Consider the following 27,598-nt stretch of genomic DNA (forward strand, 5'->3'; position numbering starts at 1 on the left):
CCATCAGAACTTGGTGGCTGCCCACAAAAGCAAGCCCTGCCACAAGTGTTAGGCCACCACCACTGGCGCTGCCAAATGGACTTAATCCCTTTGGGTTACCCCTCAGAAGAGTCACAGGACAGGAGTGCCACTCATCTTGATTCCCAACCATCATGAAGTTTGCACCAAGGGGGCTGAGGTCACCTGGGTGAGAAGCAGGAGAATGAGAGGGGTTGAGTGGGTAGGTGTGATTGAAGAAAGGGTGTGTGGTACAATCAGTATGCAATTATGGTATTGATATTGTTATATAGCACTTTATGAGATGTTGCTAGCATGTCACTAGCACACACCTTGTAGCATTTATATGAATTCCCAGTTTGCATATTGTAATGGATTGTATGTTTGGGGGGTCATGGGTTGGGTTGTTTTTACCATTTTAATGTTTTTTATATGCTATAACCCCCTTTGGTACTGTCTAGTAAAATGTTAATAAATACAAAATAACTCCACCTTTCTGGTTCCTCCCCCCCAACCCCTTTAGTGGTCCCCTAAAGACTTTTTATTCTGCTAAATGTTTTAATATGCACTTTATCTGATGTTAAAACAACTGAACACCATTTTGTAAACATTTTTATTGCAAAACTGCCTTTGAGAAATTGCCCTAAAATGTTGGGATAGAAATAAAAAAGTACGATCAGTAACCATGAAATGCAATATATGTAGTAGATTTAAGGACAGAGTTTGAGAGGCCATCAACTAATACCCCAATGGCACACTGATGCACATTTGATCCTAATGCGCAGGAAGTTTCTATACAGAAGCCAGTCACTGCTGTAGTAGTTACATATTCACTTACCTTGCAAAGCAGGAATTGTATTTGCCATTCCTTCACTTGGAAAAACACATATAAGCTGCCTTCCCTTCAAGATAAAAAACATGAGACAGAATGAACTCAGACACACAGATGAGTCCCTAAAGGGTAACATACACAGGGAGATCATACAAATAGCACACCTTTCAAGTACACCTTTATTATAAAAAGGAGTAGAAAATGGGTTTGTTTTTTGTTTCTTTGCATTGTAAATAATGGCAGTTATAAAAACCAAAGCAATTGGAACTAGTTGCTTTATAACAAAGTGTGGCCTAAGCAGCCAATATGCAGCAATTAATTCTCAGTACAAAAAGGTCAGAGAGCTTAGTAAAATGAAGCTGCCCTTGACAGAAGGGGACACAGTATATTTCATCTACAGCTTCTACTTTTCAACATTAAAATGAAAGTAATCTCTGTCTAGTTGCCAAGAACTATGGACTTTTCCATCTTCTTTCCACCACCAACTCTGTTGCTTTCAACTGTCAGCCTTCTTGCATCTAAAAATGGTTTAGGTTAAGTATCAAGGTTTGTTTGACACAAGAATACCCTACAGCTCTTTAAAAAGCTAAATAGCTTAAGGTGGAATCCAGCACCCCACAAACTGACTTCACATTCTTCCCCCTCGCTGCAGCCCCACCCCCATGCACACAGCCCAATCCATGCATTCTCAGAACAGATTATGGGGGTACTGCAGTGAGTTTGAGAAGGTGAAGTCCCATAGTGCAAGCAGACGTTCATGGATATAATCCACAGTTTGAACATATGTGGGAGTTGCTGGGACGAAACCTGGAGATCCACACAGTACCTTTAAATTCCTTGATACATACAAGGCGAATGAAGCAGTATCTGCCTTGTATCCCCTTCCTGATGTACAGAGCGCATGAGGCCTTGTTATGTGAGGCAGGGAAGAGGTGAATATCAGAGCCAGGAGAGGAATGGACCAGCTCATCTCCTGCACATGGAGAACTGTAAAAGGTGCAATGCATCTCCGGTTTCTACCTAGCAGCCTTAGGGGCCTGAGATACAAATAAAGCATATTTAAAATTAGGTAAGTTTAGATATGCACCTTCCAAGATATGCTCTTGTTTAGAAGGTGTCCTACCACAGCAGCTTTCCTGGACTAGGAGTGAGTGCAGTCCATGCAGTCTGTGCCAACAAACCTTCTACCCACCCTGCAACACCATTATTGCTAGAATATACAAATGGCACAAGCAGCAAGTTACTCGAGCATCAACATGGAATGAAACAGATCCTCATTATACAGACAAGTTGTGTTTGAACAGAAAGGGGAGATAATAGAAAACAGTCTTCTGTTCTTACACCACCTGTCTGCAAAAGAAAATACAGATTATGCACATAGTGCCAGGTTCTGCAGTGATGGGGCTCCTCCACCTTGGACAGCTGGGTACATCTACAGGCACAGCTTTTAACGCTGCAACAATGAGAGGACAAACACACCTGCTCAAGTTCTCTCTGCTGGCTGCCTTCTGAAGATCAGGAACCCCAATTCAAACACTGGAGGAATCTTAAAACCCTAACCAAGCCAGACACCTCCACCAGTTTCCTCTCCCACGATAAAAAAAGCCCTGAGAATAAGTCTTCTGCCTGGGTGCACATTGACTAATGCAATCACACACTTCAGGTTTAAACTGGATGTTTATCATGCTTCACGGCACTTTTGCTCCCTGCACCCACACAAGTGGTTTGAGCAGTTCATTACAGGAAATGTGTTCGTCAAATAAGGTACTGGTATAATGTTCAACTAACTGCTTTACGTATAACTGCATTACTCCAAGCCAAAGGGTTATTATTGGGGAGGGCCAACTGATAAGCTAAAGAGGCACAGAGGCAGGGGCAACTCTGTGCGCGAGCTGCAAAGCTAGGAGTAAATGGGTATATGGCCAGAAGCAGGCGTTTAAATGGTTCCATTTTCTCCTCTGCCTGCAGAATCCTCTTCTCTGAACTCGGTGTCCCAAATAGAGGCTTGGGGACCACCCCACTCCCACTCCTCTAAGCCTAGAAGTGACATCATGGCTGAGGGTGATCTGGTCTGGACTCCTGGGCAAATTACCCAAGATCTGCCCTTCTTTCCCCACCCTCAAGGCTCTGGAAGCTGGCTGCCCTTGATGTCTGTTACATCTTTCTGAGCAGCAGTGCCCCCAAATGCCTGCAAACTGGGTTTAGGGGTTTCTTTTCTTCTCAAATATTAAAAAAGGAGAGAGAGAAAAAATCCAGTGACAATTAGTGTAGTGGCAAACACTTCAATACGAAAAGGAACTTATGCAACTGAAGTGCTGTAAAGGCTACTCATTGTGTCTTGCACCACAGATCCTAATAAAAACAACCTTCCATTTCAAAGTGCATCAGAGACTATCCTTTTTTCCAGCCTTAGCAGCCGCCACTCACTACAACCAGATTAACAGCCGAGTAGAAAATTGAGCGCTAAACTTTCAGAAAGCTTTTTCTCCTCTTGGGTGTTGGAATCAAAATTACTTGATTTTCTCACACACAGAAAGTGAATGCAAGCTAAACTGTTAAAGGATCAAAAAATATTTTAGTACAGCTTGACATCTTAAAAGGTATTGGCTAGCAGCAACAGTGCAAGTTTAGAATGAATAGTGCCACAGTCAGCAAGAGGCTGTTTTTCCATATGCAGTCAGTCTCCAATTATTCTTCCCCCCCCCCTTCCTGCCATAGTCTGTACAGCAGAAATGATTGTTCACAATGTGGCACTTGTTAAAAGGGTGTACTGTGCTTGAAGAGAACCATGTGTGTGCTTGAAGTGTCCATTTTCCATCTCTCAGGATTTTGAAGTTGCACACCTGTCCATTACATTCTCTCCCCATCTTACCCACCCATCCCCATATTTTCACACATTGCACATACGTATACTCCATCCTTGTGGCGAACTACCACAGATGCAAGTGCCTGTGTGCCACAGCAAACAATCAAGCAGGACTACTATAAGTAAACTAGTGTTGATCTTCTTCCAGTTCATTCTTATTTCTGCTTAGCAAGGCAAGGTGACAGAGGAAGTTCTCAGCACCACTGGGTGTCTGCTGGCTCCAGAAAAATCTCTGCCTGCATTTCCCAAGTCTTCCCAGCTGCATGACAGTTTACAAGAGCAGTGGTGTTCTCTCCCCTGCTGGCTGCTCTTTTTGGAAAAAGTCCTTGATCTGAGATAGCTTGCTATGAATTCTTTCTTTCAAGGGAGGGACGTGGTGACTTGGATCTAGGATGTTAGTTATCCTGCGCTCTCTTTCACGCCTCCATATCAGGTAGGGATGTGGTGGAAAAGGGGCTTCGCGTTTCTCTCTGCGCAGCTGTATCGTTATTCCTCCAATGGCCAGCATTGCCCAGACCGCCAAGAGTATGATGTCTGCAAGATGAAGAAACCAATAGGTAAGTCTCGACTGAAGTGGAATCTCTTCCTTCTCTTTTAGTAAGCCAGACCAAGACCTCATTTACTTATCCAGGCCAGTTTTCCTTTACAGTTTCTAAAACCTACACCTGCTTTTTGAAATCCATCTTCACATCTACTTTCCCCCACAAAGGCCTTGGAACTGCTACTCTGCCCCACAACCTCGAGCGATTTAAGATGTTCCATAAAAGTGTGAAAAGGAAGACCAGTATGCTGCCAAGTCTTGTCTGAAGGGACAAGGTACGCAGTATTCATCTCCAACCAGGACAAAACACATGCCCCTCTCTCCTTCCCCTTCGGCCAAGACCCAGAAGCTTGGGAAAGAGCAGCATAGTCATCCAATGCAGCGCTAAGCTAAGTGTATCTGCAACGGCACTCTTCAGGCACAATTCTTTTCTGTCCTCTACTTTAACATGAGCCTGCAAGCTTTTTGGAAGCATAGAATCATAGAATCATAGAGTTGGAAGAGACCACAAGGGCCATCGAGTCCAACCCCCTGCCAAGCAGGAAACACCATCAGAGCACTCCTGACATATGGTTGTCAAGCCTCTGCTTAAAGACCTCCAAAGAAGGAGACTCCACCACACTCCTTGGCAGCAAATTCCACTGTCAAACAGCTCTTACTGTCAGGAAGTTCTTCCTAATGTTTAGGCGGAATCTTCTTTCTTGTAGTTTGGATCCATTGCTCCGTGTCCGCTTCTCTGGAGCAGCAGAAAACAACCTTTCTCCCTCCTATAGGTGACATTCTTTTATATATTTGAACATGGCTATCATATCACCCCTTAACCTCCTCTTCTCCAGGCTAAACATGCCCAGCTCCCTTAGCCGTTCCTCATAAGGCATCGTTTCCAGGCCTTTGACCATTTTGGTTGCCCTCCTCTGGACACGTTCCAGTTTGTCAGTGTCCTTCTTGAACTGTGGTGCCCAGAACTGGACACAGTACTCCAGGTGAGGTCTGACCAGAGCAGAATACAGTGGCACTATTACTTCCCTTGATCTAGATGCTATACTCCTATTGATGCAGCCCAGAATTGCATTGGCTTTGTTAGCTGCCGCGTCACACTGTTGGCTCATGTCAAGTTTGTGGTCCACCAAGACTCCTAGATCCTTTTCACATGTACTGCTCTCAAGCCAGGTTTCACCCATCTTGTATTTGTGCCTCTCATTTTTTTTGCCCAAGTGCAGTACTTTACATTTCTCCCTGCATTCATGGTTGCTACTAACTTCTCTTCTAAGGTTCTCAGTTGCAAGCCTCCAGTCAAGGAATTCACTCATCTGGAGACACACTTACCGTTACGCTGAAAGGGCACATTGGTGAAAGCTCTTTTGAAGTTTTCATCTAGAATCCTCCGGAGCAGGTCGATGCTAATGTAAGAGAGACTTGTGTACAAGTAACACGCTGTAGCCAAGACTATGGTGTAGGACCCTATAATGCCACATGTCAAGATGTTCAGCTAAAGAGAAAGAATAGATTGTGAATGGCTTTGAAAAGAGGCTGGTCACTATCTATGAAGGTAGAAGATTGCAAAGCACCATCTAAGGTAAAGGTAAAGGTACCCCTGCCCATACGGGCCAGTCTTGACAGACTCTAGGGTTGTGCGCCCATCTCACTCTATAGGCCGGGGGCCAGCGCTGTCTGCAGACACTTCCGGGTCATGTGGCCAGCGTGACAAGCTGCATCTGGCAAGCCAGCGCAGCACACGGAATGCCGTTTACCTTCCCACTAGTAAGCGGTCCCTATTTATCTACTTCCACCCGGGGGTGCTTTTGAACTGCTAGGTTGGCAGGCGCTGGGACCGGGTGACAGGAGCGCACCCCGCCGCGGGGATTCGAACCTCCGACCTTTCGATCGGCAAGTCCTAGGCGCTGAGGCTTTAACCCACAGCGCCACCTGCGTCCCTAAGCACCATCTAGACAGCTACAAATTCCCTATCCCCAAATTAGTGCTTCGTAGGGGTTTTTTTGAGCATGGCTTTCATAAGGGAAAATTGCTTAGAAATGCAGTTAAGCAGAGGCAAAATGTAGCCAGGCTGAGCCAAAGCAATTCACCAAGGATGGGTCATTATTAACAGAAACTGTCCTTCTACTGTAAGGTATACCTGGAGCAGCGAACAATTACAGTAATAAAAAATTAAACATAAAATAAATTGGGGCTGTGGGAATTGTGTGGGTGGGTGGGGGAAAGAAAACATAATAAAACAGGAATTCATATATCAAAAGCTTGCCTCTGGCAGCTTGTCTCCCTGGATATGTAACATATGCATAACAGAATGTAAATGAGAGGGAATAAGCAAGCACTAGGGACACGGGTGGCGCTGTGTGTTAAACCACAAAGCCTAGGACTTGCCAATCAGAAGGTCGGCAGTTTGAATCCCCGCGACGGGGTGAGCTCCCGTTGCCCGGTCCCTGCTCCTTCCAACCTAGCAGTTCGAAAGCACGTCAAAGTGCAAGTAGATAACTAGGTACCGCTCCAGCAGGAAGGTAAACAGCGTTTCCGTGCGCTGCTCTGGTTCGCCAGAAGCGGCTTAGTCCTGCTGGACACATGACCCGGAAGCTGTACGCCGGCTCCCTCGGCCAATAAAGTGAGATGAGCGCCACAACCCCAGAGTTGGTCACAACTGGACCTAATGGTCAGGGGTCCCTTTTTCTTTACAAGCAAGCACTGGTTTTTCACAACTATGTCCAAAAGGGGAAAAGTTTAGTTACAGCATTCTGTCCACCATCACTCCAAAATGTACAAGAAGAGAAGCTGAAACAATTACACTTTAAAAAATCAAATAAGGTACTTACAACTCTGGGGTATCCAACAAAAAGTATTGGGACTATCAAGGCAATGCAAGAGAAGGTCACCCAGAATACTGCATCATCTTGGAAAACTTTATAGTCTCCTGTGAAGGTCAAGTCAAGTCAAATCATTTTATTATAGTCAATGACCAGTATCAAGACAAAAACACCAATTACAAAATTTAAAAGCTCAAAACAAGATAAAATTGCATACACCTTAAAAAAAGCAGATCTGGTGGTCATTTATCTGTCAGAAAGGAAACCCTTCTGACCTAGAAGTGTGTGAAGGCATCAGATTAATGTGAGTTAAATGCAATTCCAGGTGGCATTCAAAGTCATTTATCAATGTTCAAAACCGTGCCCACATAGGGAAGTATCTCGCAATAGGCACCTGGAGGCCAATATCCCCAGTCCATTATTTTGAGAGAAGTAATTGCATTTAAAGGGATGAGTGAGGAGCAAACTCATTGCCAAGTGTTGGCTGCAATACTTTCCTCAAAGTGGATTCTTGTTAAAACATTTGCTGAAGTATATCTGAACTCCTATTAGACAACCAACACAAGATTTGCCACGTTTAGAAAAATAATATATAAAATATAACCATTCTTACACAAGTCTATTGTAAATAATACAGAATACTTTAGAGTGTAGCTTCTTTTTATGTAGCAGTTCTGCCTCTACGACATTAGTATACAGGACAGTTTTGCTGTAAGCCAGCTTGGGAAGGTTTTGCCCTGAAAGGTAGCACATACATTTTTGAAAAGGATAGAAATTAAACTGGCAACACTCTCTGTTTTAATACAACATTTTTGCTCTCAGAAGCGCAACTGGTAGCGCCCTTCTCTTCAGACCTAAATCAGTGGAAAGCAAAAGACAGCAAGAGTAATCGCAACACAAAACTTCATAAAGTAACAAAGAATATACACATTTCATAGGAATCATAACTATGTGACTTACCTATTGGAGTGAAGAAAACTGTAGAGGCGACAAGGAAGCCCAGCACAAGCCCCACAATCAACATGCAGAGGACCACAAAGCCAAATCGCCACCAGTAAGCGACCAAGAGGAGACCTCCAAGAACTCCAGCGACTGCAGTAAGACCAAGGTTGACTGGGATGACCAAGGAAGGAGAAGAAGAAGAGGGGAAAGTGAGGTTTGTTTCTCCAACATCACCCATGCCTGTGCAAATGCACTTTGATTTTTAAAGAATCCATGCCAACACATTCCCAGAAAGGTAGCTATGTCAGTTTGTTGTAACAAACAAGGAGCGTTAGAGAATGGTAGAAAGACTAACACATTCATTATGGGATACATTTTTGTGGACTAGCCTCTGGGGTCCTAAAAGACTTAGTTCTGCCAATCAAGATGACTCCTGCTGCATGTTGGACTCCTCCATACTGGTTTAAAAAGAAAAGGGAAATTAAAGGGTTGCTGATTAACCATGTTGCCCAAGTAACATTTTGAGTAACCACAGCAGTGCAGGATCATTCATGGGAAATCAGCAGCTACACAGAACTAGAAATAAGAATAACAGAAATAGCAGTAGTAATAGTAGTAGTGATGGTGGAGGTGTTTATTTATATCCTGTCTTTCTCCCTGACAGGGACTCAAGGCTGCTTCCAGATAAAATAAGAACAGCTAAACAATTATGAATGTAACATGTAGTTTTAGCTACTTATTCCATGACTACCTGTGGTCCTCTCATTAATCAAGAAATAAAATAAATATATTTTCTTTTTTTTCTTTTTTTTAAGATATTTATTGAAATTTTCCACTTTAATACATTAAAAAAATCAAAACAGAAAAACAAAAAAGTTTAAAAACACATAGAGTTCACAATCCTTACTTTTCTATAACATATTTCCCTGACTTCCCCACACCTCCCCTTCTTATATTCCAATTCAAATTGTTAGTTCAGCAATTTCTTATCCCTAATTTTTTACCTTTTTCTATTTAGTTCATTTTTAAAAAGCCAATTTTACCTTATAAACATCAATATTTATACATCAGTACTCATTCTTAAAACCTTTTTCTAAAGTCGACCCAAATTCCCTTCCACGACTTCCCCAATCTTCATACAAATAACAAAACAGAATAAAAACAAAAACAGATTATAACTATGCACCCTTTGGATTCCCAAACTCCACACCCCCCCCTTCCCGGTTTCAATCCCCAACAAATGTCCATCAGTCTTAATCTACTATCAGCCTGGAGATCTCACGTCCGAGGCTCTTAATTCTCTCTCAGTTCCTCTCTGCCGGTTTTTTTGATGGTCCTTAATATTAAACACCAGATCTCGGAGAAGCTCTAGCCCAATGGGATCCATGTTTCTTCCAGCCAGACCTCCATACTTAAAAGTGGAGCCCGAATCTTGTTTCTTACTCCTTTCAAGTGCAAATGTCCCCAAAGCTCCAACTTCCACCTTAATCAGATTTGTAATCCTTGGATCTTCAGATCTCCACATAAGGAGATCTCTCCATTCTTCAATCTCCAATTCAAACCAGAGTTTCGACATCAAGTTCTCATTTTCCTTTGTAGCCATCATGTCAGGCCTCTGGCTCTCCTTTGTCATCTGCAGCATTACAGCTCCTCCTTCCTTTTCCTCAGGAACAACATATATCTCTTTCTCCACACTCTCAAAGCTCTCAAGTTTCTCTTCTTGTCCAGCTGCATGGACTTCCTGAGTCAAGTCCTTATCAAATTCAATGAGTTTATTTACTGTTAAATCCAGAGTTGCAACATTTGTAGCCAAAACATCAATTTGGCCTTGTATCTTTCCCAAGAGAACAAAAACTCTGTCCAATTTAGCTTGTATTTTCCCTCCTTCAGCCATTCTTGTAATGTCCCAAAACCCCCTCTAGAGGGATTTTGGTTACTTAATATTCCTTCCAGTTCAAATCCAAAAGTCAAGTTAGTTTGTATCAGTTCTTCCTTGTTTTCAACAAATTATAACCAAATTGTAACAAATATAACCAGCAGAGACAACAGAAACAAAGCTCTCTTTTTCAGTCTTGACAGCTAATTTGACAGCTGTCAAACTCTTCAATACCTCTTCAACAGGCTCTCTCGCGGATCACTCCCGGGTCCGGGGGGGTGGCACTTCAGCTCCCAAAATTAGCTCTTATCCTTCAGTAAGATTTCTTATACTGCCAAATCGTGAAATTAATGTCTTTTACCCAATAAAAAAGAAAAGATTCTCTCGACCTTAGTTAGCAGGTCCTTGCTTTAGATTATTTACAAGACGGGGAGACGGACTTCCTGTTTGCGCCTTCCCCGATCGTACCTAATTCAAAAAAAAAATTTCTTTGCAAATCCAATTTCCGTACTACTCACGGGTTGTTGCTTTAAAGTCCAATTACTCACAAGAAGAAGTCAGCGCTCTCCGGCCATGGCAGTGCGGCTTCACTCCGCAGGAGAAGCAGTCGACTCTCAGCACCGCGCCGCTCGCCCCATCCCCCGTTCCGAAGCCTTTAAAAAGGCTCCTTCGCAGGTCGGGGGGCGCAAATGGTGCCCGCCGAGTCACCAGGTTCACAGGCTTCACCGCCTGTGATTTTTAAGGGTCCCCGCGTCACCGCAGCGGGAAGACCCAAATCCTGCGGAGCCGATTCCCTCCGGAGCTCGGAGGGAATCCGCCATTTGCCGATGGCGCTAACCCGGAAGTCCAAATAAATATAAATTTTTCAAGGCAACAATGGGATTTACATTTGCCTGAATTTTTCAACTGGCTATATGAGAATGTCAAATAGGATTCTGAAACTACTAGAATAAAAAATTATCAGCCTCTATAAAGAACTGTGCATCTGTTATGCTAACACAATTCATTTGGTATCAATATGCAGGAATCTGCTACAAAAAACAGAAATAAATCTTGGTTGTATCTTTCTGCATAGTTTATTACACTTTATCTTCTTTCCAGGATTTATTTTTGTTTTGCTCATCATGGCAAAGGGTAAAAAGTTATGCAACATACTGAATCTTTACCAAAACAAAGAAAATAATAACTTAACCATCTATTTGGTTTTGAGCGTCAGCAGCCACCGCCCACATACTTTCACACATATCTTCACAGCAAGAAAGGTGAGAACTTTTGGTTTTTTTTTAAAGTGAGAGTTAAAATATTCAGGAAACTGAGTTCTGAACTTGCACACGCCATGCTGTTTCTAGAGGGCAATGGAACTGAAGCATACACACAGCCATGGCTTATGGACTCAAACTTCTGCAGCTCAAACCTTTAGCTGAAAGAAATGCTGACAGATTTATAGATGTAATGTGGACTTTGCTTTCTCCTAGCACAAATATTAGTACCAGCTTAAGGAAAAAACAAAAGTCATTTCTGTTGATTCTAATGCATCCTTAAATCTTAGCCATGCACTGTACTGCACCTTTCAGTATTACTTGAAAAGTCTTCTTTAGTCACTCCTCAGTAATTCAGGAGTGAGAGGCAACTGCTAATCACACCAGAAAGGTACACAGCATCAAGCTGGCCAGCTGATATTAACAAGAGGACCTATGTTCTAATGCTGGTCTTCAAACAAACATTCCCAAGGTATTAATAAATCCATACTTGTCTCTGCTTACCATCATAACTGAGAGCAGATGTTCTCGAAATGGTTATGAAGAAAAAGAATGCCGTAAAGATGAAGCCCATGAAGAATAAATCTAAGAGGGGAAATTAATATATTTTTTAAAACAGTATTTTCTGGGTTTTGAATGAGAAAGGTCTATTTGGATTTAAAAGAGTTCTACAAGTTCACCACCCCACAACCTGGGCATGTAACCTTTACTGCCATGACACCTATATATGTACAGGGACTCAAAAACTGATAAGGCCCACTGTCATGTCCTTGAATAAGCCAGTGAACACTTTTTGAGACAATGGAACTAGCAAGAGCCATTCTGCAACACCAATGTATTCCTGCAGCTATGTGATTTCACCTTTTTTTTCAAGGCAACAGTCCACACACACACACACACACACACTCTGGGTTGTAACTGACCATTTGCTCATTCCTGATGCAGAGACACTGCAGAATTGCCTACCATAAAAGAGGCTACCTGTACCTTCCAGCTCTGGGATGGCCTTTGACCAAATCACCACAGATTAGTGACGTGGTACTCATACAGTAACACAGGGAGTATATAATTCTCTTTCAGTCTTTCTAAAATGGGTGGGGAGGTCTTCCTTTTCAGGTGCAACTAAAGCCACAATTGCACAGTGGCTTAAATTCAAGCCAGGAATGCAAATTAAGAGTTCTTGCATTCTTCTTACTTTTACCAACAGCTTGAACTTTCCCATGCCCCTCACATACAATACCAGGGCCAGGGAATGTGGTTGGCCCAAAACAGCCTGATGAGCCAAGCTCAGATACCTGGCTATAAGAATTAAGTATGCTTTCTATTATAATTGGGAAAGCGAATAAGCGGTGCCTCTGCAAAAATAAAGACACTGCTCTCTGTTTTTGTAATAATAATGCTGATAATGATATTTTTATTTTATATTATTATTATTATTATTATTATTATTATTATTATTATTATTTACTTGTACCCTGCCCATCTGAATGGGTTGCCCCAGCCACTCAGGACAGCTTCCAACAAAATATAAAAAAACAACACATCGTAATGGAGCTCATCAATTAAACTAACCTGCAGGGATCAGAACTGGCAAAATGCAATTGTGCTGGGAACCAAGACTTTCTAAGACATACACTCTCTCCTTAACCAGTACCTGTTTTCCAGAATCTGTGTCCATGAAAACAGATGAAGAGGCCAAGGACAGCAAGCACAGTGAAAAATATTTTGGTGGAGAGTCTCTCTACAGAAGAAAAGAACATTTCATGATATGCCATTAAGCAGGGGCAACGGTGTGCAACTTTCATCCAGGGAATGACCACCATGTCCCCTTATGGACACTGAGTTGGGAGGACGATATAGATACATTCCAATGACTTACTAAGAGAGGAACAGTTATCCACCGAGCCAGAAAGGCTACACATGTACGTATGAGCAGGCACATAGGCAGCAGAGGTATTCCACAGTGGATCCTTTACTATGACATTATAGATCACTCCTTGTCCAGGAAGCGAGGAGAAGTACAAGTCAGTTTTGTCTTGGTTCACTAAGGTCATCATCTGTGGAGGACAGATAAAGAGTAAGGGAACAAAAGAGATTGGTTATGTACACATGCCTTACTTTTCCCACACCTCAAGTTTTAGAGACAAGTTGTGTGTTGCCTCTTAGCCCTCTGAATTATTGAAATAAGGATAACCCACCTTTTGACTGAAGAGTCTCCTAAGACAGTTGACATACTGGAAGCCATAGAAAAACAACAAAACGCAAAAAGATTCTAACACAATAACTATATGAAATATCATTAAAGCAAGTCACCGCAAACATGGACTACAAAAGGCTTCAATAAATCTTCATTCAAAACGGACTAAAGAAATTAGCACAGTCACACCACGGGATCTGCAGAGCGCCACTCATTCATACACTGAAACTGCACAACTTACTTTAGTGCCATGCCTTCTGATGCTTTGCACTTCAGACATCTTTCTCATGTGGCTCACAAACGATGCTTCAGACAAGTCATTCTCTGGCAAGAAATACTGATAGACTTCATAAGATAGTCGCCACCTAGAGCTACTGCCCAAATCACACAATGGTGGGTTTGTACCTCTGGAAAATTGCAGGGGAGAATATTTATTTGAACTTGTTAGGCTCATTTTCACACTTCGCTTTGAGGCTAGAGTTTGTAGTGCCAATAGCTACTTCCCTCCCCTACATTGCAGAACGGTTTAATATATCTTATTGTGATCCACAGGCAAAAAGCCTAGCTCCCCTTCGGATCTTGAAATATGGGTCCCCCCAACAAAATTCAAAATTTGGCTTTGTAATTCGGAATTTATGTGATGTGATTTAATTTGATGTGATTGGCCAGTTAATAAAAATTATTTTAAAAAAAAAGCCTAGCTCCAAAGTTACAAATCACAGTAAATAACCGGGAAATTCTGTTTCACAAAATGTTGAGCTGGAGCCTCTTCCTTCCCATCTACTGCAGATCCATTATTAAAGAGGCTTGGAGTGGTGATTCATTACCCAATCTCAAGAGGACTGCAAAGTTGCTACTTCTACCATTAAAAAAACCAAAAACCTGACTGCTGATAAAAGATGTATTTTAATTTTGGGGTATTTATGTCAGCTTGTTAATTTAGCAGAATTAATATACCACTTAATCATCTATAACCTCTCAACGGTTTAGTGAGGTTGTAAATTTGTTATTTTAAAATGTTGATAAAATCTAATTATAAAAGCAAGTTAACCTAAAGAATTATCAAAATATAAGTGAAAACAGGTGCTATTAAAAATATATACAATAAAATTACATATCTGGGTAGGCCTGCTTAAACAAACAAAAGCAAGCCTACCCAGAATTGTTATTTTATTATGTATATGACTGAACATATAATTACTTCAATTACCATTTTCTGCCATTGCCTTTACATTTATTTGCAAGTCTAAGGGTTAGAAGCCTACATTCTTCCTTACCCCCACCTCTTCTGACTACAAGAACCGGCCTTGGTTTGCCCCAATATGTCTGAATTAAAAAATCATAGATTGCATACTGCCAGTCCTCTGGACAAAAATGGCTAGTCTAGCTCTGAAAACCACCTTAATTCCTTCCTTTCAGGCTGCAGAAAGCAGGTATGCCTTAAGATTATGATGCAGACTCACCTAAAACAACTTTGTTTGGAAGTCTAGAAACACAATAACCCATATAGTCACCATCTAAGAGGAAGATACATACCTCACATATCCTAGATTTGCTGGGGCAAATTTAATGTGTGTCTCAGCCAAGTTATAATCTAAATAAATATTGGGGTCAATTTCCAAGTTAAATTCCATGTTGCAGCCTCCAGGGATTGGATCTAAACAGAAAGAGTCAAATGACTTCAATAAAAAGGAGTAACACATTTTCAATCAGCTGTTAAAGTAAGATACTGTGTCTTATGTTCACTGCTTTTGTGAATAGGCTCCTGTTGCGTGAAGCGTTGTTACTCAGCCGGTGCAATCATAATGGCAGCAAAAAATGGTTTGCAACTCAAGAACCAGCTTCATGAACATGCGATCTCCCTGCTCCCACCCCAGACCATGGTTCTGCATTACGGATCTGCCAGGCCAAGCCATGCTTCCTTCAAAAGGGAAGGAAAACCATGACTTGAAGTGGGATTGCACTTAAAAACTGGTTCTGAGAGGGAGTCCAAAGTAACAAAAGGTAGAAAGTGTGGCCCTCTCAAAGTCTGGCAGAGGTTCTTGAGAAGCTGAGGGGAGTGAATTAAACAGCTACAGGCCAGGAAAATTAAAAGCTCAGATAAAACTGGATGAAGAAAAACAATGGAGGAGGATTTTTTAACGGGATGAAGAGAGAGCAAGACATGACGTTTTGCATTTCTGCTTGATTTCCCAAACCTTCACTCTCCTCTATGCAGGGAGACTGGAAGGCACAAAATTTGTATTACACACAGGAGCTCAAAGAGGATAGCCTTGGAGAACGCCACACATCATTTTGACCCTGACGGCAGGAAAAATAAGATGGCTTACCTCTTTCAGCATAAGAGAAAGAAACAGCTGTGCTCAACACCTGGTCAGCACCCACAGCTTGCAAGTACCACGTACACACTGTCTGCAGAGGCCGAAGGACAGAAACCAGGCCTTTGTCTGTCCCGGCCCCAGAGTTGTTGCTGGAAGGTTTCTAAGAAGCAAAGAGATTAATGAGTACCTCTAAAAGCTGCGACGTGCTAAGTTTATTTTTGTGCGTGCTCTCATAGGTTGCAGGGTGCTGGAGTAATGTCCAATTGCCCATTTTGAGAGCAATCACTAAATCCAATTGTCAGCTACTGAATCTTTGACAAGAGCCCCTAGGCAAACAGGGATGTTGGGCTTTCTGCAGATGCAGCAACAGGGAATTGAAGGGCATCAGAGTTCATGAGATCCCACTGAACCTACCTATCCACGCTCCGTCCACACAATGTGTCCATTATTCCACTTGATGCTGGGTATTCCAGATGCAAGTGAACCAAGTATTAGATCAGTGACTAGGCCTGGGCGATATATCAATATATCACCCAGGATGGGTATGAGGGGCAGACCGTCATGACAGCTTCACTCTGCAGTATATCGCTGGTGAAACCGCTGCCACTCCTGAGTCCTTCTGCCACCAGCGCCCAGCATGCCAAGGGAAAAACAAGCTCCAGCCAGGCACTGGAGACAGAGGGACTCAGGAGCAGTTTCACCAGCAATTTTCTGCTGAGTGAAGCCCCCCTCATACCACCACAGAGGGAGAAGCAATCTGCATTGCTTTTTCCTCCCTCCGCTTCTTAAAATTGCTTGGCGGGGTGGGGGCTCCGTTAGAGTGCTCCCCCTCCCCAGCAGAGAGAGCCCTAATTGTGTTCCTGCTTGCTTGAGAGCAGGATCAGGATCACGGCTGCTCAGCTGGGGAATGCGAAGCCCAGGAGGCTCCCCAGCTGAGAGATTGCCCCCCTGCCCCTGCTTGTTACACCCCAGGAGTAAAAAAAAGGGACAGCACGCCTGCACAGACGAAGGCAGCCAAATGCACAGAGCCTGGCAAGCTCCATGCTCTTGGGTATTGCTGCCTGGTCTGTCTTCGGGAAGGGGTGGCCTGCTGGCTTGCCCAGCCCCAGCTCAGCTGGAGGCAGGAGCTTTTCCGCCCCCCAGCTGAGCAGCAGGCTGGGGCCAGCTGCATTGGCCCCAGCCCGCGAGGCGCTGAGTCAAAGCACCTCAGCTCCCACAGTGAGAGCTGTGGCAGTTTCACCCTGTGCCTCACTGGCTGGGGCCAATTCAGCTTCTTTCAACATCACGGTTCATCACCAAACCGCGATGCTTGGCCGCTGATACACCGTGATGTTGAAAACCCAACATCGCCCAGTCCTGACAGTGACTGAAACATCACAAGGGCTAATAAGAAGCAATTCAGATACCTTATCAAAGGAAATAGTCACATTCTTGTGGTGGGTGTGGATCTGAAAGATAATGACAGTCACATTGCTGTCAATATTCCTCAACACTGCTTCAGCTGGAATGGTTTCGTTCAGCAACACATTCTTAAATTTCCCCAAAGAGAGCTCCAAGAGAGGGCCTGCATTAAAAGGGGGGAAGCAAGTGATACTCGTTAGTTGACTTGAGTAGATGAAGACACACAGCTAACCAGCAGCCTGCAAGAATGGAGGTGAAGTCGACTGGCCAAATATTGTCATGAGTTGCTTGAACTGTCTTTGTTTAAATGGTTGCCTCCCTTTTCCACTGGGTCACTGGTCATGCTAACTACTTTTTCATCAGCCCTCCAGAAGTCTGGGTCACTAGGTGCCACCTATTCTCTAGAACAGGCACCCCCAAACTTAGCCCTCCAGCTGTTTGGGGACTACAATTCCCATCATCCCCGACCACTGGTAGTTCCAAAACAGTTGTAGTCCCAAAACAGCTGGAGGGTCGAGTTTGGGGGTCCCTGCTCTAGAAACTCTGGTGGGCCAGACTTTGGAGAGGTCAGTGAGCCTTCTAGTTCCAACTTCTTCCTTCTGAAATAAGCCACATGGCCAAGCCTACGCTGGTTATTGTGTTACAACTGCATGCAATTCTAATGTGGCCAGAGTGGAGGAACCATGCTTCATGACAAAATAACACAAGCAACCATTATATTAACACAGGACACAACTGCTGCACCACTGCATTCCCTGAGTCAAGGCATGTTCACTCTGTAAAGTTTTTCGGAAGGCTTGGAGTTTTCTGCAAGGCCATCAATTTGTAAATACAAGAACTTTCTTTGCTACTGTTATTAATCACCGTTAATTGACATTTTTGGCCAAAATTCAACTGACAGTGGAGCATGTTTTTGACCAGTCAAGAGCTAGCCCTATCTTAACCCAGATACGCCAGCAGTCAAGAGCCGTTTTTTGCTAGAGTCAGAGCTATTTAACTGGCCTCAGCCATTTTTCCCTCATAAGAAACAGACCCTACCAAAATGGGATATGGGTGGGAGAATTTTGGTGAAAATTTTAGGGGCTTTCGGGTGATTACCTTAATAATGTTTACAAGGTGGCTGAGAGGTGTGGGTGTTCTCTTAACACTTAAAAAAATACTTGTGTTGCTTTTTCTACAGGGCTCCACAATCTCCCTGGCCAGCACACTTCCTGAAGCACTCATGAGGGAGTCATGAAATGAATGTCCTCAGCTGGGAACACCATTAACTACATCAGTCGGGGAGGCCAACGAAAAAGGAGCGTCTGCACTAAGTAGGATTGGTTGGATGTAGCCTGTTATTATAACCAAAGTATCTTACCCCAAAAGATATGCACAAACCAGTTTATCTGACTGCATTATTCTCATTTATTTCTAATTGCCTAATCATATGGACCTAAATTACATTATGCTGTAAGGACCTTTAATAAAATCTTAGAATTGTAGAGTTGGAAAGAACCCTGAGGGTCATCTAGTCCAACTCCCTGCAATGCAGCATCCATGCCAGATGGCGTCCAACCTCTGCTTATAAGCCCCCAAGGAAGGAGAGTCCACTACCTCCCAAGTGAGACCGTTCCACAATTGAACGGCTATTACTGTCAGAAAGTTTTTTCTGAAGTTTAGTTGGAATCTCCTTTCTTGTAACTTGACACCATTGGTTCATGTCCTACCCTCCAGAGCAGGAGAAAAGGGGCCTGCATAAAAGTGGTCGCTTGTGAGTAGAACACACACGACTTGAGGGATGCCTGCACTCTCAAGGTCCATTAGCAGTTCCTCCATTAGACCAGGGTTAGCCAACATTGTGCACTCCAGATTTTGTTGGACTAACTCCCACCATCCTTCACCACTGGCCATGTTTACAGGGGCTGATAGGAACTGGAGCCCAAGAACATCTGGAGGACACACCATTATCTACCTCTTCATTGGGGCTTTCGTCACTGATGGTCAAATGTCTTTTCTCAACTCCACTCCCATCTCCAATCTTTCAGCCCTTACAACATGCCACAAAACCAAGCAATAATGATTTTTAAAGAAGATGTTGGGATATTACTGTTTGATGTACTAGCATTTTTGTAGTTAAGACTTTAAGAAAAAAAATTTGCATTAATTACATAAAGAATTAACTGAAGGCAGCCCTGTTTAGGGAAGTTTTTCCATGTTTGAAGTTTTATTCTGTGTAGAATATTCCTGCATTATGAATGGTCCATGTCACCTTTAAGAAAAAGAGGTAGGATTAGGCCAGGCATGGCCAAACTTGGTCCTCCAGCTGCTTTGGGACTACAACTCCCATCATCCCTAGCTAACAGTGGTCAGGGATGATTGAAATTGTAGTCCCAAAACAGCTGGAGGGCCAAGTTTGGCTATGCCTGGATTAGGCCAACCTTCCATATTCCTGGATCAAGTGACTTATCTTCCTTAAGTTCTCAAAGTTCTTAACCTAGCTCAAGGTTGTCATCTGAACTAGCCAGATGTTTAACTGATAATCAATCACAGCCAGTCAATCCTTTGAAAAAACAAGACTTGAGAGACGTCTTGTCCAAAAACGGCAACTACTGTATTTTTCGCTCTATAAGACGCACTTTTCCCCCTCCAAAAATTAAGGGGAAATGTGTGTGTGTGTTATGGAGCGAATGCAGGCTCCATGGCTTCAGGGATAGCCATTGAAGCCAGGAGAGCAGGAGGGATCGGTCCGCACCGACACCTCTTGCTCTCCTGGCTTCGCTTTGCTGGAGAGGCGCTGTGCAGCTTTCCCTCTCTGGCCAGTGCCCCTTCAGCCAAGCGGGAGGAGAAATGGAAGGGGCTGTGCAGAGAGGGAGAGATTTTTTTTTCTTGTTCTCCCCCTCTAAAACTTGGTGCATCCTATAGAGCGAAAAATACGGTAGACATTCTGTTTTGGCAACTGTAACCTTGGTTTAAGGAGCGTTTTGGTGCCTAGATTATATAGCTGCGTTTCTAACACTGCCAACCTCAATATAAAAACATGGGATATGCAAACATTGTGGAAAACGCAGAACATCTCCCATTTATGTTACTTTTCCAAGGTTCTTCTTTTCACACTTCCTGCTTTGGTCTGGTTGTGTGCAACAAGTACAGAAAGCTCCGTTGTGGGTTTGTCCTGTGGCTCTTAGGTTGACCTAGACCTGCACAGCCTCCACCCCCTTATCATCAAACAGGCTCCACCCACGGATTGTGGCTTGTGCACCCGCTTCTACCTGGCCATTTCAGGAAGGTGGCAAAAGAGAGAGAACAGGAGGTTCTCCATCCAGTGTATGGCCACATTACAATGGTTGGTCATATTTCTTTAGCTACATACACCTCACAATAGACTCAAGGCAACTTACAAACATAAATTAAAAAAATTATCTAAAATACAGTAAAGACAATTTCATACTCTAAAACCAAGTCAGGTAAAACAGAATTCTGCTCTTTGCAGACTAAAGCAAGTTAATTTCTATTTCAATTTGGAACTGCACAATTTTAAACATACAGACTATGTTAAAGGGATCTTTTCTCTTCCTCCCCACCAGTTTAACCCTGCTCTTCTGAAACCTTTGAGATCTGAGGCATTTATAATTCTTTCTGAGAAGTACAAAGCAGTCCTTAGCTTCAAAGAGTTTATGATGCCTTAAGGTGATGTTATGTAAGCACTAAATACCGCAAGAGCAATCTTCTGCCTATCTCTCTTCAAAGGATAGATGCTGTAGAGAACAAATTAATCATTACTTTCCCAGCACACTCATCACAAGCACATGACAAAGCTTTCAAAATAGGTGTGAAGGAATATTGCAGCACATAAAATGTGAGTGTAGGTCATGAGCTGCATTCATACATTGGTACAACGCTGGTATCTGTCTCCTCCATAATAATTACAATTTTATCCTTCCACACCTCTCTTTTGAGCAATTTAACAGGCTGGTTGAGCGTATTCATTTGCCTATTGTCATAGCTCAGCCAAAAGGGCTGTGCATTTTGCACAAATCAAGAGGCATTTGGATATTAGTCACCTTTCCTCACCCCCTACTTTGATCAACTGCTTTGGCAACAGACCACAATTTCTGTATTCATGAATGTATACCCCCCCTTCCATATTGAAAATAGCTATCTATAATCCTGGTAATGAGCATGTGAGGTTCTGTTGTCGGCATCTGTCTGTCTTGGGAGACAATGGGGGAGTGCGCCTTTCACTGTCTTATGCTAGATGGGGATCTTTGGAAAACGTGTTTTCTTGAAGATCTACTAAACCAAAAGCAGAGCTTTCTTTTCATTTAATGAGACGCTTATTCCAGCCCTTTATCACTTTTTGCTTTGCCTTCACTGTGGTTAAGAGAGGTGGCTGGTGGACTTCAATCACTATTTGATTCCAATAGCAGATTTACATACAGTGGTACCTTGGGTTACAAACTTAATTCGTTCCGGAGGTCCGTTCTTAACCCGAAACCATTCTTAACCTGAGGCGCACTTTCGCTAACGGGGCTTCCCACTGCAGCTGCGCTACCGGCGTGCAATTTCCGTTCTCATCCTGGGGCAAAGTTCTTAACCCGAAGTAACTACTTCCAGGTTAGCGGAGTTTGTAACCCAAAGCATTTGTAACCCAAGGTACCACTGTATTAGAAAGAAGAGTTCAGAAAAGAAGTGAAAGCTGTTAATGGGAAGGATGTCAGTCATAAAGATGAACCTATTACTGAAGATGCTCTTTTAATTTCAAACTGCTCCAGTAACTGGCAAAACAGGATGTTTCAAAGAATGGCAAAAATATATTTCAAGATTTATCTGGCAGGCAAGGAAATGGAGGATAAAACATAAATTTTTGATAAATGCTAAAGGAAGAGGTGGATTTTCCCTGCCAGATTTAAGACTATATTATGAGGCATTCTGTCTTTATTGGTTAAAGGCGTGGTTAACATTAAAAATGTGCAAATTTTGGATTTAGAAGGACATGATAATAGATTTGGCTGGCATGCATATTTGTAGTATGGAAAAACTGAAATACATAAAGGTTTCATGAATTTTGTCGTTAGGAAAAACTTATATAAAGTGTGGGATAAATACAAAAACTTGCTGGAAAGGAAAACACCATTATGGCTGTCACACATAGAAACCATAATGGTGAAAAAAAAGAAATATGAGTGATGAATGGGTAACATATAGAGATTTGCTAACAGAAGAGGAAGGGAAGATCAAATTAAACAGGTTTGAAGAAATAGCAGAAATATTAACGAGTTGGTTACAATATTATCAACTTAAGAAGTTATTTAAGTTGGGCAAATATAGTGGCTTTACAAACCAAACCTCTCAGCTAGAAAAGGACCTGCTAGAGAAGAATCAAAAAGTAATGTCTAAAATGCTATTAGAATGGCAAGCGAAAGACGAACAGGTGAAATCATCAATGATACACTAGGCAATGTATATAGGACTTAATAGTGAAATGGCAGCATGGGAAAGATTGTGGAATGTGGATTTGAAATTTACAGCGTGCTCTGCTATAAAAGAAAATTACACGAAAATGATGTATAGATGGTATCTGACTCCTACTAAATTAGCAAAAATGTATGTCAGAATCAGATACCTGATGGAAATGTAAAGAGGAGGGGTACCTTTTTCCATATGTGGTGGTGAGGCAAGGCAGCAAAAGCTTTCTGGGAAATGATTAATAATGAATTGGGAAAAAATGTTGAAGATAACTTTAGTTTAAAAAACCCAGAAGCTTTTCTTTTAGGTATAATTGGTGGAGAGGTACCCAAAGAACAGAAGAAGAGATTATATATGCTACAGCTGTCTGATTGATTTATGCCAAGAGATGGAAAGAAGAAAGAGTTCCAATGAAGGAAGAACGGCAATTAAAACTGATGGAATATGCAGAAATGGCAAAACTAACCAGAAGAATAAAAAACCAAGAAGAGAGACTTTTAAAAACAGAATAGGGAAAATTTATTGATTATTGGAAGATGTATTGTAAACAACCTAAAACATTAGCAGGATTGACATAAACACCTGCAGTAAGAAATAATTAAAAGGGAATACAAAGGGGAAATTAGTAAAAAGTTTTGAACGGGATATGCAGTAGCAAAAGATATAAAATAGGTAACCACAGAAAGGAGGGGAGGGAAGTTGAGGGAAATGCAGATTGATTATGTAAAGATTTTGCTTTTTTATTAAAATATTTGTAAAATGAGAAATAAAACTAAAAGAAAAAATAAGTGAAAGCTTGCATCATCGCTATGTCTTATTTTATTTTATTTTAGTATTACTTGAACCCTATCCAAGCCATGTGATTCTGAGGGTTGCTGTCTGAGATCAAGGGCAGTTGTAAATTCATTGAATTTATCAGCTCTCCTTAGTGCATAAGGAAATTGCTGGATTGGCAAGCATAGTCTGGAATGAGAGCCACTTCCTTGGTGCCTGCCTTTTCGAAGTCTCTTGTACACAGGAAATGCCCTACTTTGGGCTTGAACTGTGCTGGTTTTTCAGAGAACAGCTACTTTATACAGCAGTTTCACGCTGCTTTAAAAGAGAGAGAGAGATAAATACTTTATCCAGAGTCCCTGTCCTTAAATCATGAGATGTTAAACAAACCAGAGTTTCTTTGCTAAAGTTCTGGGCTACCAACAGTAACAGTTGCTTATAACCTATTTGAGTGTGAAACATTTTTAATTTTGTTAAAGTTGACAACTGAATCTTGCTCATTAAAATGGCATGAATCTTGGCATGACACATATTTGAAAAACAGCACCACAGAACTCTGTGTGTGAGACCTTTAGTGAACCAAATGATGATTTGTAGATCCTCTTCCTGTTTGAAGGCGGATAACAACACATAATACTTGTACATAGCTCTTCATGTGAAAACATGCAGTGAGGAATGTATTTCACAGAAATGTGATAATGAAAACTACAAGGCACTTTGAGGAATAGAGTGCTGGTAAGGGGCAGTGCAGGCAGATTACCACAGCCAAGGAGCCACTTTCACATTCAAGAAGAGTGACCGACAGGATTTCGTACCAAAGAAAGGATTCTTCTTTTCTGTATTGCACCACTGCCCAAAGTCAAAGGACAAACTAGTGCAAACACTTGTGCAAGGCATGACAGAAAAAGTACTTAGTTTACTTCAGGGACTGAAAAGCACGCTGATCTTATACACAAAATATAATCCCAAGGGAAGCTAGACAATGCAAAACCTCATTGCAAATAATGAGATTTATTCAGAGTCACACAAGTACACACTCTTAAGATCCATTCGTTCTAATGAGCCAGATGCATACCTAACTGATTGGGGATGGTGCTCATTATGTTTCAAAAAGACAAGATATTTTCTATAGCTAACATAACAAGAGATACTATTGAATTTGGCCTCAAATGACTTCGTACCAAGTGCACTGTCCAAATAAAGCACTATTCTGTTAGTAAAGACTACTTCGTTCCACATTCTCTGCTTTTCTACTTGACAAGGGTTTTCAAAGATTCACAACACTGAAGGCAAAGAAAACCCTTTACAGTGTGGCTGTCACATTTTTTTCAGTTGCTCCATATGCTTTTGTTGATTAATCTGTGAACAGCCTATATAACCCGTGTGCTCTGAGCAAGGCATAATTCTGATTAGATTGTTTTGGAACGTGAGTACCATTTGTGAAAACTGCTGATCAATACACTGCGTATCATATTTGAGTGACTGCAGGGCAGTTCAAAAGCACGTCAAGTGCAAGTAGATAAATAGGTACCGCTCCGGCAGGAAGGTAAACGGCGTTTCCGTGCGCTGCTCTGGTTCGCCAGAAGTGGCTTAGTCATGCTGGCCACATGACCTGGAAGGGAGGAGGTTGGGGGCAAACTAGAATGAGTTGAGCTCCTATTGCTCTGTCCCAGCTCCTGCCAACCTAGCAGTTCGAAAGCACACTAGCGCAAGTAGATAAATGGGTACCGCTGCGATGGGAAGGTAAATGGCGTTTCTGTGTGCTCTGGCTTCCGTCACGGTGTCCCGTTGTGCCAGAAGCAGTTTGGTCATGCTGCCACATGACCCGGAAAGCTGTCTGCGGACAAACACTGGCTTCTTTGGGCTGAAGCGAGATGATTGCCGCAACCCCAGTTGCCTTTGACTGGACTTAACCGTCCAGGAGTACCTTTACCTTATCAGTTGTATGTGCCTGCCTAAAGTTAAGGTAGTAGCATAAAATGGGCAGCTTTGCTGCTTTTGCCATCTTAGGTCAGGAATGAGATGGCATTACACAAGTCAAAAGAGAGACTTAAACATAAATAAATAATTTGCTTTAAAATACCAATACAGCACATAGTTCAACTGTGGAATTTGCTCTCACCAGAAGTAATGATGGCCACCAAATTGGATGGCTTTAAAGGAGGATTAAAAAACCTCATAGAGGATAAGGCTATAATCTACCTCCACTGTCTGAATACCATTTGCTCAGAATCACAAGTGGGAGAGAGCTGTTGCACTCAGGACGTCTTTTCAAGCATCCCATAAGCATCTGGCTGGATACTGAGAACAAAATGCTGGACTAGATGGGCAACTGGCTTGATCCAGTTTTCTCATGTTCTTATTTTTTAGACTCTGGTTTTGTTTTGGTTTTTTGGAATTGGAAAACAAATGAGTCTCTCCAATGTGCATTCCTTTTATTTGTCATCAAGACAGCTCTGGAGAGGTGTTAAGATAGAAAACCTATCCTTCCTGGTGTAACCAGTGGCTCAGCAATCAGACATGGTTCCAAAATTCTATGAACTGCAACAGAGACTAAGCTGCTTCTGGCGAAACCAGAGCAGCACATGGAAACGCTGTTTACCTTCCCGCCAGAGTGGTACCTATTCATCTACTTGCACTTGACATGTTTTTGAACTGATGTGTACTTGACGTGTTTTTGAACTGCTAGGTGGGCAGGAGCTGGAACCAAACAATGGGGGCTCACCCTGTCATGGAGATTTGAACTGCCGACCTTCCACCTTCTGAAGTCAAAGGAAAAGCAGTTTAGCTTACCAGCTGTGTACAGTATTGCAAAATACCATGGCCCTAGAATAGTCAAGCTGTAAGAATAGTCAAGCTGTAAGAATGCTCCTTGCTTCTAATATTAATTAAGTTGCTCTTCTGTAGACCATTATCAAAGCTCATGCAATATTGCAGCAAGAACTCTGACAAACTAGTGAGAGCTGCAAAACTAGTTTGAGCATTTACATATAATGTAATTGCGTCCAATGACACATTTGCTGCTGTTCCTTCTGCATTATCCACAGCAGAACTTTGTCTCAGCAATAAAAGACATGCTTGTTCATCAGCTCAGGGAACCAAGAACGCTGCACAGATGCCAAGGCACATGACTCAAACTATGAAGACACATGACCAGTTCTTTTAAAGCCTACAATTCCCATGACTGCTTTGCTTCCATTGGAAGACAGCTGACATGGGAAACACAGGCAACTAATGCCTATATTCCCATTGCCAGCCAAAAACAAGGAAGCCCCCTCCCTGGCCCGCCTTTGCCGTTTCCTTGAGTCTTTATGTCTGGCTGGAATGGGTCCTTGGACTCCAATCATTCCTTCCGCTTGCCGGCTAGAGGGAGGTGTATTTGTGAGTGTGGAGAAGCCTGCCTGCTGTACCAAGGTAAAATTTACAGCCATTTATCTGCTCACTTTTGCCTCTGTCGCCTTCCACCAGTGGCATGGGGTTCCTGGAAGGGCATGCAGCCCTGAAGCCAAAAAGGGGTTTTCCACCCTGGCAGTATATGGGTTACAGTTTCTTCATACATAACATTTTAAGGTTTACATCTTAGTGTGTGTGTGTGTGTGTGTGTGTGTGTGTGTGTGTGTGTATACGCTCCCTCCAGAAGTTTAATGTGACAAACACATGAGACAGTGAACCATATGAAGGAGCCAGGTTGAGAGGACAGCTGGTGGCAAACTCAGGTTTGTTGTTGCACAATGTGCAAAACAGAACACAGTACCGATTAGATAAAGCAACTCTCCTTGCACCCATGGGGGGGGCGGGGGAAATTTCCCTTTGCTTTAGCTGAATTAAGTAAACACGATCAACATAGTTTTCATACAGAGCCCCGAAAACCCAATCCATACACAAGAGCATCAGTCCAAGGCGCACACAGCCTGCTTTGCTGACCGACTGTTGAGAAACAAGACAGCCCTTCCTGGCTTCCACACTAAGATCCCCTTGGAAGGAAAGCAGCTTTAAGCCACGGCCACTCCAGCCAAGATCCAGCCGGCCCCAAACGACGTTCACTTCGGGCATGCAACAGGCATGGGGAATGGAGGACCCTTTCCCAGAAACGAAAGCAGATGTGCACCATCTTTAACTTGTCTGGTCAGTGAGCAAATCCAGATAAAGTGGGTGCAGGATTATTATATTAGTATCAGCCTTTGTGGCCTTACCTGCCGCGGCGTCCTCTGCACCTTCGTACCTGTAAAAGCACCCGAGCACCAGAAACAGCGCGAGGAGCCCCATGGTGTCTGCCGCCTCTCCGCGCGCGAGACAGGGGGTCGCAGGCACACGAACCAAGACACAGC

At 42.7% G+C, this 27,598-nt stretch overlaps 1 protein-coding gene across 1 annotated transcript; it reads right to left on the bottom strand.

Annotated features, from left to right (window-relative positions):
* Window positions 1-3,384: 3,384 nt before the first annotated feature.
* On the bottom strand, window positions 3,385-27,558 carry TM7SF3 (transmembrane 7 superfamily member 3). Its single transcript, XM_053405241.1, has 12 exons — window positions 27,464-27,558; window positions 17,054-17,211; window positions 15,657-15,807; window positions 14,863-14,983; window positions 13,568-13,733; window positions 13,009-13,186; window positions 12,784-12,870; window positions 11,634-11,714; window positions 8,013-8,165; window positions 7,062-7,159; window positions 5,563-5,725; window positions 3,385-4,229 (listed from the first exon to the last, which is right to left on the bottom strand). The coding sequence occupies exons 1-12, from the start codon at window positions 27,534-27,536 to the stop codon at window positions 3,967-3,969; spliced, it is 1,692 nt and encodes a 563-aa protein (XP_053261216.1). The 5' UTR covers window positions 27,537-27,558; the 3' UTR covers window positions 3,385-3,966.
* Window positions 27,559-27,598: the final 40 nt, after the last annotated feature.

Source organism: Podarcis raffonei, chromosome 10, assembly GCF_027172205.1.
Source record: "Podarcis raffonei isolate rPodRaf1 chromosome 10, rPodRaf1.pri, whole genome shotgun sequence".
NCBI lineage: Eukaryota > Metazoa > Chordata > Lepidosauria > Squamata > Lacertidae > Podarcis > Podarcis raffonei.